Below are 16,179 nucleotides of genomic sequence, written 5' to 3' on the forward strand. Positions count from 1 at the left end.
GACCCATAAGATCATCTAGTTCAACCATCTTTTCATTACCATTGCTACCACAAACTAAATTGTATCTATTAGCTCCTCATCCAGATGCCTCTTGAACACTGCCAGGCACGGCGACTCCACCACCTCCCCGGGCAGCCATTCCAGTGCCTGACCACTCTCTGAGAGAAAAAGTTTTTCCTCGTGTCTAACCTAAACCTCCTCTAATACAACTTGTGTCCATTTCCCTGGGTCCTGTTTTTTGCCTAGGAGAAGAGGCCAAATACCACCTCATCACAACCTCCCTTCAGGAAGTTGTACAGTGCAATGAGGTCTCCCCTGAGCCTCCTCTTCTACAGACTAAAAAACTCCTCAGCCAGTCCTCATAGGATTTGTGCTCCAGACCCCTCACCAGTTTCATTGCCCTTCTCTGGACACATTCCAGGGCCTCAATGTCTTTTATGTATGAGGAACCCAAAACTGAACACAAAACTCGAGGTGTGGCCTCACCAGTGCTGAGTACAGGGCAATGATCACCTCCCTGCTCCTGCTGGCCACACTATTTCTAATGCAGGCCAGGATGCCGCTAGCCCTCTTGGCCACCTGGGCACACTGTCGGCTCATGTTCAGCCGAGCATCAACCAGCACCCCCAGGTCCCTTTCCTCTTCACAATCATCCAGCCACTCAGCCCCAAGCCTATAGCACTGCATGGGGTTGTTGTGGCCAAAGTGCGGGACCCGACACTTGACCTTGTTGAACCTCATCCCATTCACCTCAGCCCAGTGATCCAGCTTATCCAGATCCCTCTGAAGGGCCTCCCTACCCTCAGGCAGATCAACACCACCTCCCAACTTGGTGTCATCTGCAAACGTACTGAGGGTACACTCAATCCACTCATCTAGGTCATCAATAAAGATATTAAACAGGATGGGCCCCAGTACCACCCCCTGGGGGACAACACTCAAAATGGGTCACCAGCTGGACCATTCACCACTACCCGCTGGGCATACCCTCTAGCCAGTTTCTTACCCAAAGGAGTGTATATCTGTTCAGGCCACAGGCAGCCAGTTTCCCCAGAAGCAGCCTGTGAGAGACCATGTCAAAGACTTGGCTGAAGTCTAGGAAGACTACATCAACAGCCCTTCCCTCATCTACCAGTCTGGTCACCCAGTCATAGAAGGAGATGAGGTTGGTCAAGCATGACCTGCCTTTTGTGAACCCGTGCTGGCTGGGCCTGATCCCCTGGATACCACACACGTGCTGTGTGATCTCCTCAAGATGATTTGCTCCATGACTTCCCCCGGTACCGAGGTCAGGCTGACAGTTCCCCGTATCCTCCTTATGGCCCTTCTTGAAAATGGGAATCACATTGGCAAGCCTCCAATCCTCAAGGACCTCTCCAGTTAATCTGAAGCTCTGATAGATGGCCGAGAGCGGCTTGGTAATCACCCCCACCAGCTCCCTCAGCACCCAAGGATGTAGCCCATCCGATCCCAATTGACTTGTGACAGTCCATATGGAGAAGGAGCTCTCTAACTGCCTTCACCTGAATCGCTGGGAGTATATTCTGAGTAGCATCCCAGACTTCCAGATCAGGGCGTAAAATGCCCAGAGGATAACTGGTCTGGCTATTAAAGGCAGATGTAAAGAAGGCATTGAGGACCTCAGCCTTCTCCTTATCCTCAGTGATCCCATTTCCTGCTGCATGAAGTATAGGATGAAAATTCTCCTCGGTTATTCTTTTACCATTGATGTATTTATAAAAGGATTTTTTATTCTCTTATACTGCAGTGACCAATCTGAGTTCAAGTTGGGCTTTTGCCTTCCTAACTTCCTCCCTGCATACCTTAGCTACTTCCTTGTAATCTCCCCAAGTAGTCTGTCCCCTCTTCCAGAAGACATAGACTCTCTTTTTCTTCCAGACTTTCAACAGTAATTCCTGGTTCATCCACACCGGTCGTCTTCCCCTACGGCTCGCCTTACGGCACTCAGGGACAGCCTGTTCTTGTGCCTTTAAGATTTCCATCTTGAAGAGCGTCCAGGCTTCCTGGACCCCTTTACCCTTTAGAAGTGACTCCCAAGGGACCTGCTCTACAAGCATCCTGAACAGATCAAAGTCCACCCTCTGGAAGTTCAAGAAAGTAGTTTTGCTGGTCACTCTTTTGACTTCTCCAAGAATAGAGGATCTACAATTCCATGGTTGCTCTGCCCAAGACAGTCCCCAACCTTCACTTCTCCCAGCAGTCGTTCTCTGTTAGTGAAGACCAGGTCTAGCAGGGCACCACCCCTGGTAGGCTTTCCTACCAGTTGCATAATGAAGCTATCTTCCACGCAGTCTAGAAACCTCCTGGACTGCTTCCTCTGTGCTGTGTTATATTTCCAACATATATCAGGAAGTTGAAGTCTCCCACGAGAACAAGTGCTGGCGATTGCATGACCTCCACGAGCTGCTCATAGAATGCCTCATACAACTCTTCATCCTGATTAGGCGGTCTATAACAGACCCCCACCAAGATGTCACCCTTACAGGCCTTCCCCCTGATCCTTACCCATAGACACTCCACTCTGTCATTCCCAATCCCAAGCTCTTCAACATCAAAGCAGTCTTTAATATAAAGGGCCACAACACCACCCTTCTTTCCTCGTCTATCCCTTCTGAAGACCTTGTAGCCATCTATCACAGCACTCCAGTGCTGCCAGTCAGGGGAGTGGTCCCACCATGTTTCAGTAAAAGCAACAAGGTCATAATTAGCCTGACTCACAATCACTTCCAACTCTTCTTGCTTGTTGCTCATGCTGCATGCATTGGTATAGATGCACTTCAGTAGTCATCTGCCTCGCCCCCAGCTTAAGCATCTCATGTGTCAATCTGCTTGAGGCCCTTCAGAGGGATCTAGATAAGCTGGATTGCTAGGTTGAGGAGAATGGGATGAGGTTGAACAAGGCCAAGTGCTGGGTCCTGCACTTCAGCCACAATAACCCCATGCAGCGCTATAGACTTGGGGCTGAGTGGCTGGATGATGGTGAAGAATTCTTCTTGTGCTCCAGTGTTTTTCTAATTAGGAATACACCCTCTTGTTTCATATTAAATTAGACTTCCAGAAATGTTGGATGTTCCTGAAAAGATAAATTAGCAACTGGCAAAGGAAAAGAAAAAATGTGGGAGAATAACTCAGGCAAATAACTCAGGCATTTCCAGAACATTATATTTTTCCTATAATGAGCTACTTGTTTTCAAGAATGCTTTTGGAAGATATTTACTGTTTTCAATATGAAAATTTTGTATAAATTAATCCAAATTTTTTTTCAAGTTTTCATGTTTTTGTTGTGTGAAGTTTATTGAGGTGGGTTTTTATTTCTTGTCTTTATTTTTTATTTAGTAGTTGATTTCAGTTAAAATGATTACTAAATGTGAAATACTAACATAAAAGCGCTTTTATTTTTCTTTTTTTAATTCACTCCTCAAACAAAACTGTAACTAAAACATTCTCTAGCAGCAGGATATATGACATGATACAGCACACATATGCTTTGAGATAGCTAATGAAGACAGAAAAAAAACCTCATAGTTTTTGCAAATGGTTATAGTGTGGAGAGTAAGAGAATAATACATTTTTTGTCTATGATCATTCATTTCTCCATGATTCATTAAAGGCATTTTTATTGTTAATGACTACTATACTTATTTTTAATTCAAGTTTGAAGTACAGGAATATGAGAAAAAAATAATAATAATGCTTTGGCTGAAGTTTCAATTCATTCAAAATGTTATCTTAATTACAATATTTATTAACCATTTATGAATCTAAAAGCTTTAAAAAAAAAAAAAAATCAGATATGCCTGTATATTTATGCAGCCTTTGCTCTGTGCTTTATTCCATCACATTTCACAGGCTAAGTCGCATTAGGCTAGGTCAGTGAATGATTATGAGATTACTAGTGAATTTGTAGGTGCTACCACAAAAAAAACTCTCAAACGATATTAAGGATTAAGTATCCTGTTTGATTCCTGAACATTTTGATGGTGTACTATAGGATACAGTATTGTGAATGAACTGTAAAAGCAAGGTCAGAACCACTCAAATTCTTAGAGCTATTATAGACCCAAGAGATTATTTAAAGTGGCTTGTTTTGTTTTGGTTTGGTTTTTTTTCTTTTTCTTTTTTGTGCTAATGGACTTGTTAATCAGAGAAAAGTTCATAATGAGTATGTATGAGTGGAAGGCAGATGAGCTTAAATGGTAAATTCGACACACATTTTAACACTGAGGATGATTACTTCTGAAAACTACTGCAGGAGTGGCAAATTATCCATCTCCAGATGTCTTTGAGATGATGCCTTTGTAAGGAAGCAATCTTCAGTGAAACAAATGTTATTAGGTTCAACAGAAGGGTAACTGAGTTAAAACCGAGAAGGAAACAAAGGCAGTTTCCTTCTGTAATAGGAAACTATCTCACATAATCCCTTTTGCATCCTGTATTCTTGTACTGGCTGTAATAGAACTAACTGTTCCTGCCTTCCGCATTACAATCCGTTCTAGAGCTTCATCCTTTGAAAGCAAAGAATATTTTATTTTATGTTTTCTGAAGAGTCTGTAGTCCTCAATCACAGTTAGTCATGATTTGTCCCTCCATCTCTGAGGAGTTCCCAGAAGATCCTACAGGAGAGTTTGGAGGTTTTTTCCCTCATCTCTTGGTGTGATAGCAACCCCAAGCCTTTCTCTGTCCTGCCTCACTTGACTCTCTTCCCCCATCGGGTCTAGTATAAAATCCCAGACTATTTGCTCTGTCCTAGCAAGCCTCAATGTATATCCTTCCTAACTAGTCTAAAACCCTCTCAGTGAGCCCCGCTAGCTCTTGGGCTAGGATCCATCCTCTTGTTAGAGGAGAAGTAACACCTATCTGCAGCCATTAGACCAGGTGTGAAGTAAATCATCCCATGGTCGAAAAACCCAAAGTTTCTGTGGCAGCACCAGACTTCCAGCGACTTATTCATTATCTGGGTTTTCCTAGCCCACTCTGTGTCCCTTGCCACCCCAGAAGAAATAGAAGAAAATACCATTTGTGCTCTCACTCACTCAACCAATTGCCCTGAAGCCTTTTTTTGATAGTTTGCAGGCTTTTCTGAGCTACCTTATCGCTGCCTGCCTGAACTATCAGTAATGGGTAGTAATCAGAGCAGTGAACCAGATCTGGGACTTTTCTAGTTATGCTCTTGACACAGGCCCCAGGGAGGCAGCACACCTCCCTGTGAGTCAGGTCCAGTCTGCATACAAGGCTTTCTGTTCCCATGAGGAAGGAACTCAGAGACTGCCATTATGTAAGCTGGTATCCTGAGCAAGGAGAGGGAACTGTACTTCTGTGGCCTGCTGCACAAGCTACCGCATCTAATGCTGCAGTACACTGTGGATGCTCCACACACTACCTTCTCCTTACTGCACCTTGACATGCCATGGCTGTCCTGAAAGCTTTTTCTAAGGCAGGGGGTGTGGATGCAGTTCTCTTGTCCTTGCAGTATGCACACTGCATCAGCCACTCTTACGAGAGCTGCCAGGCTGCCAGGGTTCCCCTGGTAAAGGAACTGGCCAAAACCCCCTGTACCTCATGATCAGTTTTGCAATTCTAGCTGGGATAGCTCCAAAGCAGCTAACCTGGGCAATCAAAGATCTTACAAATATGCAGCTGAGAGGCTGGTGTAGATGAAAGAATTTATTATTATTATTATTGGGGTATTTTTTGTTGTTGTTTTTGTTTTTTTGTTGTTGTTGTTTGTTTGTTTGTTTGGCTGGTTTTTTACCATGGAGTAGTTTACTTGGCACCTGGCCTGATGGCTACTGATGAGTCTCCCCTGTCTCAAAGAAGGAAGTAGATCCCAGCCCTGGAGCTGGCAGGTTTTGTTGAGAGGCCTTTAGCCTAGATGTGAAGGAGAAGGGGATAAAACCAGGCCCCTGGGAGATGAGCCTAGGGGGACTGGGTGTGAGGCAGAGGACTCAGCTGAAGTACATTTATGCCAATACATACAGCATGGGCAATAAACAGAAGGAGCTGGAAGCCTCTGTGTGATGGACAAACTGTGACTTAGCTGTCATTACAGAAGTGTGGTGGGATTACTCCCAGAACTGGAGTGCTGCATTGTATTGCTATAAGTTCCTCAAAAGGGACGGGCAAGGACAGAGGGCTGGTGGCATGGCTTTCTATTTGAGAATGTTTTGATGTTGTTGACCTTGAGGCTGGGAATTACAAAGTTGAGTCTCTGTGGGTAAGAATCGTGGGGAGAGCCAATAAGGTGGACATCCCTGTGGGGGTCTGTTATAGATAGTCTTACCAGGATGAAGAGACAGATGAAGCATTCTACAAACAGCTGGCAGAAGTTGTGCAATTGCCAGCCTTTGTTCTCATGGGGTGTCATCTGTGGATCTGCACCTCTGGAAAAGGGAAACAGGGGACCCCAAAATAATTGAAAACAGCTGCAATGATCTGAGGTGGAACAAACTAATTTACTAAATATAGTATCAGCAAAATATAATGAGAGAGTGTGTGTCTGAATGGTGGATAGGCCTCACCACAACGCTGAGGTGAGAAGTGCAGTCCAGTTGAGCAGATGAAGAAAAGCAGACAGAGAAGCGCAGGCGAAGAAGAGACCATCAGGTGACCTTGCCAGGAGTTATACCTCCTCACTGACTGCAAAGCCTTCCTGATGTAGCTGGTAAGAGAGCATACCAGGGGAAGTGCCCTGCTAGACCTGCTGTTTACAAACAGAGAAGGAGTGGTAGAGAAGTGAAGGTCAGGAGCTGTCTTAGACAGAAGGGTCATGAAATGGTAGAGTTCTCAATCTTTGTTGAAGTCAGGAGTGGGCCAGCAAAACTGTTACCCTGGACTTCCAGAGGGTGGACTTTGAACTGTTTAGGATGCTGGTATGAGAGTTCCTTGGGATTCAGTCCTGAAAGGAAAGGGGGTCCAGGAAAGCTGATTGCTCCTCAAGAAAAAGGTGCAAGAGCTGGCTGTCTCCCTGGAAGACGAGCAAGTGGGGAAGAAAACCAGCGTGGATAAACAGGGAGCTTTTCCTGAGGTTCCTGGAGAAAAATAGAATCTTCTTCCTGTGAAAGAAGGGACAAGAAACTTGAGGAAGGTACAAAGAAGTTAGGATGTACATGGAGAAAATTAGAAAGGCAAAAGCCCTGCTTGAACTCGACTTGGCTGTTGGGGATAAAAGAGAATAAAAAGGTTTTTTTACAAATATGTTAATAGTAAAGAGAGTAAGACTAAGAAGAATTTCTGTCCCTCACTGGATGCAGCAGGGAATGTGCTCACTGAGGATAAGGAAAAGGTTGAGGTTCTCAATGCTTTCTTTAAGTCAGACCAGTTATCCCTGGGGTACCCTAACTCCTGACCTGGAGTTCTTGCATAGAGAGGAAAATAAACCTCCCATGATTCAGATGGAAACTGTTAGAGACCTACTAGTCCACCTAGACTGCCACAAGTCCATGGAGCTGGATGGGATCCACCCAAGGGTGCTGAGGGAGCTGGTGGAGGCAATAGCCAAGCCACTTCCCATCATCTATCAACGTTCCTGGTCAACCAGAGAGGACCCAGAGGATTGGAGGCTTGCGAAGGTGTCTCCATCTATAAGATGTGTCGTAAAGAGGATCTGGAGAACTACTGGCCTGTCAGCCTGACCTTGGTGCCAGGAAAGGTTACGGAGCAGGTAACCTTGAGGAAAGTCACACAGCAAGTGCAGAACAACTGGGGAATTGGGCCCAGCCAGCATGGGTTCATGAAAGGCAGTTCCTGCTTGACCTATGATTGAGTGACTTGCCTGGTGGATGAGGGGAAGGCTGTTGATGTAGTCTGCCTAGACTTCAGCAAAGCCTTTGACACTGTCTCCCAAAGTATTCTTCCAGTATTCTCCTGGAGAAGCTAGCAGCCCGTGGCTTGAACAAATAAGCTCTTTGCTAGGTAAAGAACTGGCTGGACAGCTGGGCCGAGAGTGGTGCTGAATGGAGTCTCATCTACCTGTTGACAGGTCACAAGTGGTGTTCCCCAGTGGGCAGTATTGGAGTCTGTCCTGTCTGTCCTGTCAAATGTCTCTATTGATGACCTGAATGATGGGATTGAGTGCACTGCCAGTATGTCTGCAGATAATACAAAGTTGGCAGGAAGTGTCCATCTTCCTGGAGCCCTACAGAAGGATCTGGACAGGCTGGGTAGCTGAGCTGAGGCCATTGGGATGAAGTTCAACAAGACCAAGTGCCAGGTCCTGCACTTTGACCACAACCCAGGCTTGGGACAGAGTAGCTGGAAGACTGTGTAGAGGAAGAGGACAGTGTTGATTGATGTTAGGCTAAACATGAGCAAGCAGTGTGCCTAGGTGGCCAAGAAGGCCAATGGTATCCTGTCTTGTATCAGAAATAGTATAGCAGGAGCGGGGAGGTGATAATTCCTCTGTACTCAGCCCTAGTGAGACCGAACCTTGAGTACTGTGTCCAGTTTTGGGTCCCTCACTACAAGAAAAACAGTGAAGCCCTGGAGCATGTTAAGAGAGGAGCAACGAAGCTGGTGAGGGGTCTGGAGCACAAGTCTTATGGGGAGCGGCTGAGGGACCTGGGGTTGTTTAGTCTGGTGAAGAGGAGGTCCAGAGGAAACCTTATTGTTCTCTATAACTTCCTGAAGGGAGGTTGTGGTGAGGTGGGAGTCAGACTCTTCTCCCATGTAACTAGCGATAAGACTAGAGAGAGTGGCCTAAAGTTATGCCAGGGGAGATTAAGGTTGGACATTAGGAAATACTTCTCTAGGAGAGTAGTCAGATGCTAGAATGGGCTGCCCAAGGAGGTGGTGGAGTCACTGTCCCTGGAAGTGTTCAAGAAACATTTAGATATTGCACTGAGGGACATGGTTTAGTGGGTGATAAGAGGACGGTTGGACTGGATCATCTTGGAGGTCTTTTCCAACCTTTGTGATTCTATGATTTTACTGGAAGAAATATGGCTTGTTGGATTACACAGGGAAGGTAGAGTTCTCTCTTAGTTGAGATCCATCATTTAGCTAGTGAACCAGACCATAGCGATATTGAGAGTACTACTTCTTAATAAGAGTTCAGGAACTTTAAAAGGACATTCACCTTAGTAAAGAATATACATGATAGTACAGTCTTAGGAAAAGAAGATAGTTCTTAGTTCCTGGGAAGGGAAAACCCCAGACTTGTACTGGGGGTATTAGGCAGGGCTCCTCCAAAAAGGCAACAAGGCCACTAGCTAAGTTGAAGTGCCTCTATACCAATGCGTGCAGCACTGGTAAGCGTGGGAAATAAACAGAAGGAGTGTCGTGGTTTTGTTTTTCAGTATTCCACATCATAACAGCATGTAGTGCACAGGGAGTTAAAGTGTTAATGCTCCAATTCCGGGTACCTATACTCCTATACATTAATGGAAGTCATGGGATCTAGGCCTTCCAGGTGGGGTGGTCTCTTACCGCCTTCCAGTGGGTGCTGGAGGGTTCCAAGCCTTTTCAGGTTTGACTTGGTCTCAGGAACACTCTCCTATATTATTTGATTTATTAGTCTCAATTTCAATTAGATTGTATTATATTGTGTTATCTTGCATTCTGATATCATAGTTAGTAAAATAAGTTTTCCTCAATAGATCGTTGCTGCTAGTTTTTTTTTGTTGTTGTTGTTTTGGTTTTTGTTTGTTTTGTTTTTTTTTTTGTTTTGTTTTTTCCTTCATTGAACCCAGCTCCCATCTCCCTACCCCTTTTCTCTTTCCCTTCTCATTTTTGGGGTTGGGGGGGGAGGCGGGCAGGGGCCTACTGCCCCCCTGCCATGGGCATAGATTGACCTAATTAACTCTGTGACAAGGAGCTAGAAACTGTGGTGCAATAGGGAAAGTATGACTTAATTGCTATCACGGAAACATGATGGGATAAATCCCACGATTGGAATACCCTGATTGAGGAGTACAGGCTTTTCAGAAGGGATAGACAGGGTAGAGGGAGTGGGGGAGTTGCCCTCTATGTTAGGAAGTGGATAGATCGCAAAGAGCTGTGTCTGAGGAACAGCCAACCATCAGGTCAAGAGCTTGTGGGTAAAAATCAAGGATCAGTCCAGTAAAGAGCATCTAGTGTTTGGGGTCTGCTACAGGCCACCGGATCAGGAGGAGCCTGTTGACAAGGCCTTCTTGCTTCAGCTGCAGGAAGTGTTGCACTTGCGGCTCTTGTCCTCATGGGGGATTTCAACCACTCAGATATAATAGTGGCATGGCAGGCAGCAGAAAATCCAGGAGATTCCTGTCTGTCTGAGTCTGTTGAGGACAACTTCCTGGTCCAGATAATAGATGGACCATCCCAAGGTGAAGCCTTACTCGACCTGGTGCTCACCAATGCAGAGAAGAGTGTTAGAGAGGTTAAGATTGGAGGCAGCCTGGGCTGCAGTGACCATGCCTTGGTGATTTGTGATTCTTGAGTTTGTGATCTTGAACAATGTGGGCCTGGCAAAAAGCAGAGCAAGGACCCTGTGATTCAGGAGAACAGACTTCTGGCTGCTCAAGGAACTGCTGGGTGGGATCCCCTGAGAAACTGTCCTTAAGGGCATGGGCACAGAACAGAGCTGGTAGCTCCTTAAGGACAGCCTTCTGAGAGCACAATGCTCTCCATCCCGCAGCAGAAGAAGTTGAGCTGGGGACGTAGGTGACCATAATGGCTGTGCAATGACATGCAGCATAAACTGAGGGAAAAACGGAAATGGAAGCAGGGTTGTATAGCCTGGAAAGAATACAGGGACATTGTTTTGATAGAACAGCAACCCACTGAAATATACTTTTCCACTCAAAATAAAATGGTATTAGAGAAATTAAAATGTGATGTAGAAGTTTTTCACAGTCAAAAGTCAATTTAAGGAATGCTAAATACTTAAAGGAGGGAGGTTGTTTGTTTTAACTCTGAAGATCAAGAAATCAGTTTTATATATGTAAAATATGCATAAATATGTCATATAAGTGCACATATATTTATACACACATATGACTGCTCGTGAAAACTTTTAAAGGCAACAGTTTACTTAGCCATGACTCACATGAAACTACTGGAAATTCAAATGTTCAGAAGAAAAGATTTGGGCCTAGCAAGCTCATGTTTTGTCTGGAAACTGTTGGATGTTGCTTTTGTTCAATGGTGAATCAGTACAGAGGCTGGAATAAGATCTTCTTAAATATATCTCCAAAAGAAAACACAATTTAAAATTATAAGAAATCTTAATCAAAATAATAATATAATTATTCAATATCCCTGCTCTGAAAGTTATTCAAAATTAATTAAGTTCTGTGGGTTCATAAAATGTATTCTACCATTATAATGCATTTCAATAATATTAGGACTTTGGATTAATACGCCATTGCAAAGTTTCATGTTGGTTTCTAATAATATGTTGAGTTATATTTTCTTTATAATGGGATTTAATGTCAGTTTAACCAGCCTTAATTAAATTTTGCTTTATAAATCATTTTATTGAGAAGTGCAGTGAAATTTTCTAAGTTTTATGGCTTTTTAATTAAAATGAATTAAGCAACTCATAGGAAGTGCCTATAAACTGTTTCCCTTACATTTCTAGGCTACTGTACAAGATTCTAAGCACACAATTTAAACTTACTTTGTTCAGAGTCAGTGGACAAAAACAAAGGCCAGAAAAATATAAATTACCTTTTGGCATTTACTCAAGCAATTTAAAAATAGGTCCTGACAAAACTACATTCAATTATTTTTCTGTTTCTATGTGAGCATCTGTGGGATCTACCTGCAAAGGACCAATAGAAAGCACCTTCTTTTAAATATATAGAACTGCTCTATCCATTATAACTAAATTCTGATATTTTTATTACAATTTTACCATACAATCTTACTTTCATTTTATATGTTTATATATTAATTACAAATACAGTTGTTAATAATCTCTGGGTTTTTTTCTTATCATCTGTAAGAAAGATGGATATTAACTAATCCTATGTATATATTAACTTTAACAACTACTTTTATTTTCTTCCAGTGTTGTTATTAAATCTGTGATGCTTTCCTCTTCTCAGGAGAATATAATTGAAGTTATAAGAAATCAAGAATTTTTACTTCTACCAGCTGAAGAACTCCATAAACTTCTTGCTAGCGATGATGTGAATGTTCCTGATGAAGAAACCATTTTCCATGCTTTAATGATGTGGGTGAAGTATGATATGCAGAGGAGATGCAGTGACCTAAGTATGCTGCTCGCATATATAAGACTACCACTGCTTCCACCTCAGGTAATTTTATTTTAATAAGAATATAATAACTGTTATCATGAAAACTGCAGCAAGAAAAAGATAAAAAGATTTTAAAAAAGGATAAAAAAGAGGGGGTCATCTCTGGTGTTTTCCTGTCCAGCTGCTATGCATGCTGTGGTCTTACTGTCTAGGAAGCATCTGGACATCTGCTTGCTGATGAGAATATTTGAATGAATTCCTCTTTCTGCTTTACCAACACACACAGCTTTTGTTTTTCCTATGAGACTGTCATATCAATATAATGAGCCTTCTCACCTTCCTTCTATTTTATCTCCATCCCATGAGAGTAATGAGAACAAGTGTATTTGTTTGGCTACTGACTAGAGTCCCATCACAGCCCTTCTTGGAAACCTACAGTAGGAATAAAAATAATAATAATAAAAAAACCTTCTGCTGGCTAATCTTAGTTTGCAGCATGCTAATGCTGAGCAATGGGGCTGTTCTGAGCCTTTCTCCATATCTATTAAAAAAAAATAATAATAATAATTTTTTAAAAAATGCTATAAGCATTAAACTGCTGCAAGAGGTTGTGCAGAGATATTGTAAAAGCTTTTGAAATTCATATTTTTGAAATTCATAGACAAAGAAGTATATGGATTCTGAGATCTTCTGATTGCACTGAGTGGACCCCCATAGAACAATCAGTACTAAAGTTTTGATGCCCTTTCTGTGGATGTTGGCAATACAGCATGTAATAACCAACTTGAAATAGAGAATTAAGAGTGTGGGATGTATTTCCTCAGATATACTAAAATGGATTTCCTTTCATATAATTATATTTCTATTAATAGGGAATATGTTTGGTTAGATGTTTTAATCAACCATATCTTTCTGGACTCTCTGTAGACATAGGATGCATCTCACTTGCTCAGATTAGTGTAGAATTAAGAGAGAATGTTTAAATACAGTGTAGTGATAGCCTCCAGGTTCCCATGCAATTCCACGGATGCTTCTTAATGTTTTCTCTACAGCTGTCCTGGTATTTGATACGCATCAATGGAAAGCTTAGGCATAGCATATGATTCTCTGACATGCCCAAGTATTTATTCTGTTTCAGTTAATGTTTGAAGAATATGGGAAGAAAGATGAATGTATATTGGAGTAGCCCTTCATAACGTAACTAAATACTGTTCAGTGTAAACAAAAACATTCATAGACACCCTGAGAAATATAAGGGAAAGAGCAGAAAAGAATGCTAGGAAGGAGATGACTAAAACAAGAACTGTTGTAATTCATGATGCTAAGATTTACAGGCAGTGTTTCAGAGAGAGTTTATGAATTTTTCTTTGTTTCTCAGCAACCACCTAAGCCAGCTCCTTCAGAACCCTGGGATGCACGTTATCTGGCCCCACACACTTGTAACATTCAGTCTCATGAGGTGGTCTCGGACTTGCTCTGCCCTTAGTAGTGGGGGAGATTTACCATCCCAGTCCCCACCTGGAGGTTTAGGGATGCCAGCTCAGGGATGTGAAAAATCTGAAAAATACTAGGATTCTGGCCGCCAGTGCAGACTGAGACAAGGAACTCATTCAGTACCTCAGCCTTCTCTTCATCCTTTGAAGCCAGTTCTCCTTTTACACTTACCAAAGGAGGTACACTCGCTTTGGCCTACCTGTTCTGGCCAATGCACCTGTACAGTGTCTTCCTATTGTTTTTCACGCCTCTCACCAAGTTCAGTTCTGCCTGCGCCTTGGCTTTCCTGATGTCATGTCTGCAAGTCCAGACGGCACCCCTGTATTCTTCCCAGGTGACACGCTCTTGCTTCCAGAGCTTGTATGCACCTTTCTTCACCCTCAGCATTCCGAGCAGGTCCTTGCCAAGCCATTCCAGTTTCCTATCTCCTCTGCCCACTTTCTTATTCAGAGGGATGGAGAGCTCTTGTGCTTTCAGGAAGGCATCCTTGAAGAGTAGCCAGCTCTCCCCAATATTTTTGTTTTCAACTGCTTAAAGTTCGCTCTTCCAAAGTTCAGGGTCCTAACGCCACTCTTTGCCAGGCCCACATCCTTGGGCTTGGTCACTGCAGCCCAGGCTGCCTCCAACTTTAATGCCTTTAATGATCTCCAACCTGGTGAGCAGCAGGTTCAGCAGCACTTCACCGCTGATTGGTCAGTCCAACACCTGGACTAGAAAGTCATCATCAGTACATTCCAGGAGCCTCCTGGACCTCTTGCAGCTCATGGTGTGGTATTTCCAACAGATATCCGGATGGTTGAAGTCCCCCACCAGGACGCCTCCCGCATCTGAAGCAAGAAAGCCTCATCCACAGTCTCCCCTTGATCAGGTGGCTTATAGTATACCCCTATCACCAGTTGGCCTTTGTTAGTCCCATCTCTAATTCTAGAGGCTCTCAACCTGTTCCTGCTTCTCATAGGGAGCTCCTCACGGCCTATCCACTCTGACACAGAGTGCAACTCACCCACCCTTCCTACCTCGGCTATCCCTTCTAAAGAGCTGATATCCCTCAATGGTGGTATTCTAGTTATGGGAGTCATCCCACCATGTTTCCGTGATAGCAACAAGGTCATAACTTTCCAAGCACATTACGGTTTCCAACTTGTCCTGCTTATTTCCCAGGCTGTGTGCATCGGTATAAAGGCACTTCAGCTGGACTTTCCGTCTCACCGCCTTCATAGAGGATCTAGGATCCCCTAGAACAGCAGCATCCCCAGTATCCCCCCGCCCCAGTCCATCTCTTTGTACTCCACCATCTTCGCCCATCAAGTTTGGTACAAGCCCTTGAATGACCCTGTCAACCCTAGTGGCCCTGTTTTGTCTCCTTCTGCCTTCGTACTTAGTCTAAAGACCTTTCCATGAGTCCCACCAGTTCCTTGGCTAAGATCCTCATACCCCTCAGAGACAGGCTACTTCTGTCGGTCTCCACAATTTTTGTGGCAGTAGCCTTCTGCCAGGGTGCAGCCATTGCAAACAAGCAGGCACATTAACACTACTAGATAGCTGTCACGGAGTTAACTAGATCAATCTCTGCCCATGACAGGGGGGCAGTAGGCCCCTGACCTCCACCCCCCACCCCAGCCCCACAAAACGGGAAGGAAGGAAGGGAGAAAAAAAACAGCGGCAACAACCTATGGAGGAAAACTTATTTTACTAACTATGATATCAGAATGCAAGATAACACAATATAATACAATCTAATTGAAATTGAAACTAATAAGATAGAAGAGAGGGAGTTCCTGAGACCGAGTCAAAACTGAAAAGCTTGGAACGACTGGGTAAGCACCCTTCAGCACCCACAGCCAGACAGTAAGAGACTGCCCCACCCAGAAGGGCCAGATCCCATGACTTCCGTTAATGTATAGGGATAGGTACCTGGAATTGGAGCATTAACACTTTAAGTCCCAGTGCACTACATGATGTTATGATACGGAATACTGAAAACCAAAAATAAATAAATAAATAAATAAATAAAACTGCGGGAGCGGGAATGTGGAATCTTACAGATAACTCCACGCGAGATAGCAACTGAGTCCAACATTTAATGGTAAAGCAACAGATTATATAGCTTTTAAGTGCACTTCTTGCGTTCTCATTGGCTATTGCTCATCTCCGTCAACCTGTAACCATGACAACGCGAAGTTCCCCACCAGGCCTACTTCCCACAACGGCTTTCTCATACAGCACAACTTGCAACTAGTTGTTTACTGAAATTCTTTTAAACGTTATCGTGTCCTTAATACTCTGAACATGGCCTTGTTTTTCAGGCCAGTCCTCAACAGAAAACCATGACAATAGCCTTAACGAGGTGTGACTGATCAGCCCCGCCCTGCTGCCGGCAGTGCTGGCTCGGCCCTCGCCCTGTTGCCGGGTCGTTAACAGGAGCCGTCGCACTTACTACTCACCTGAGAGTGATAACAACCGTCCTTGCTGTGTGGTCCCATGTATG

General features: G+C 43.7%; 1 protein-coding gene across 1 annotated transcript in view; it reads left to right on the top strand.

Moving 5' to 3' along the window:
- KLHL1 (kelch like family member 1) overlaps window positions 1-16,179 on the top strand; it is a 221,030-nt gene that overhangs the window by 129,821 nt on the left and 75,030 nt on the right. Inside the window, exon 5 of the mRNA XM_048934404.1 lies at window positions 12,045-12,257. Within this exon, the coding sequence (XP_048790361.1) occupies window positions 12,045-12,257 (213 nt within the window). The remainder of the gene's footprint in view (window positions 1-12,044; window positions 12,258-16,179) is intronic.

This window comes from Lagopus muta, chromosome 1, assembly GCF_023343835.1.
Source record: "Lagopus muta isolate bLagMut1 chromosome 1, bLagMut1 primary, whole genome shotgun sequence".
NCBI classification, from domain to species: domain Eukaryota; kingdom Metazoa; phylum Chordata; class Aves; order Galliformes; family Phasianidae; genus Lagopus; species Lagopus muta.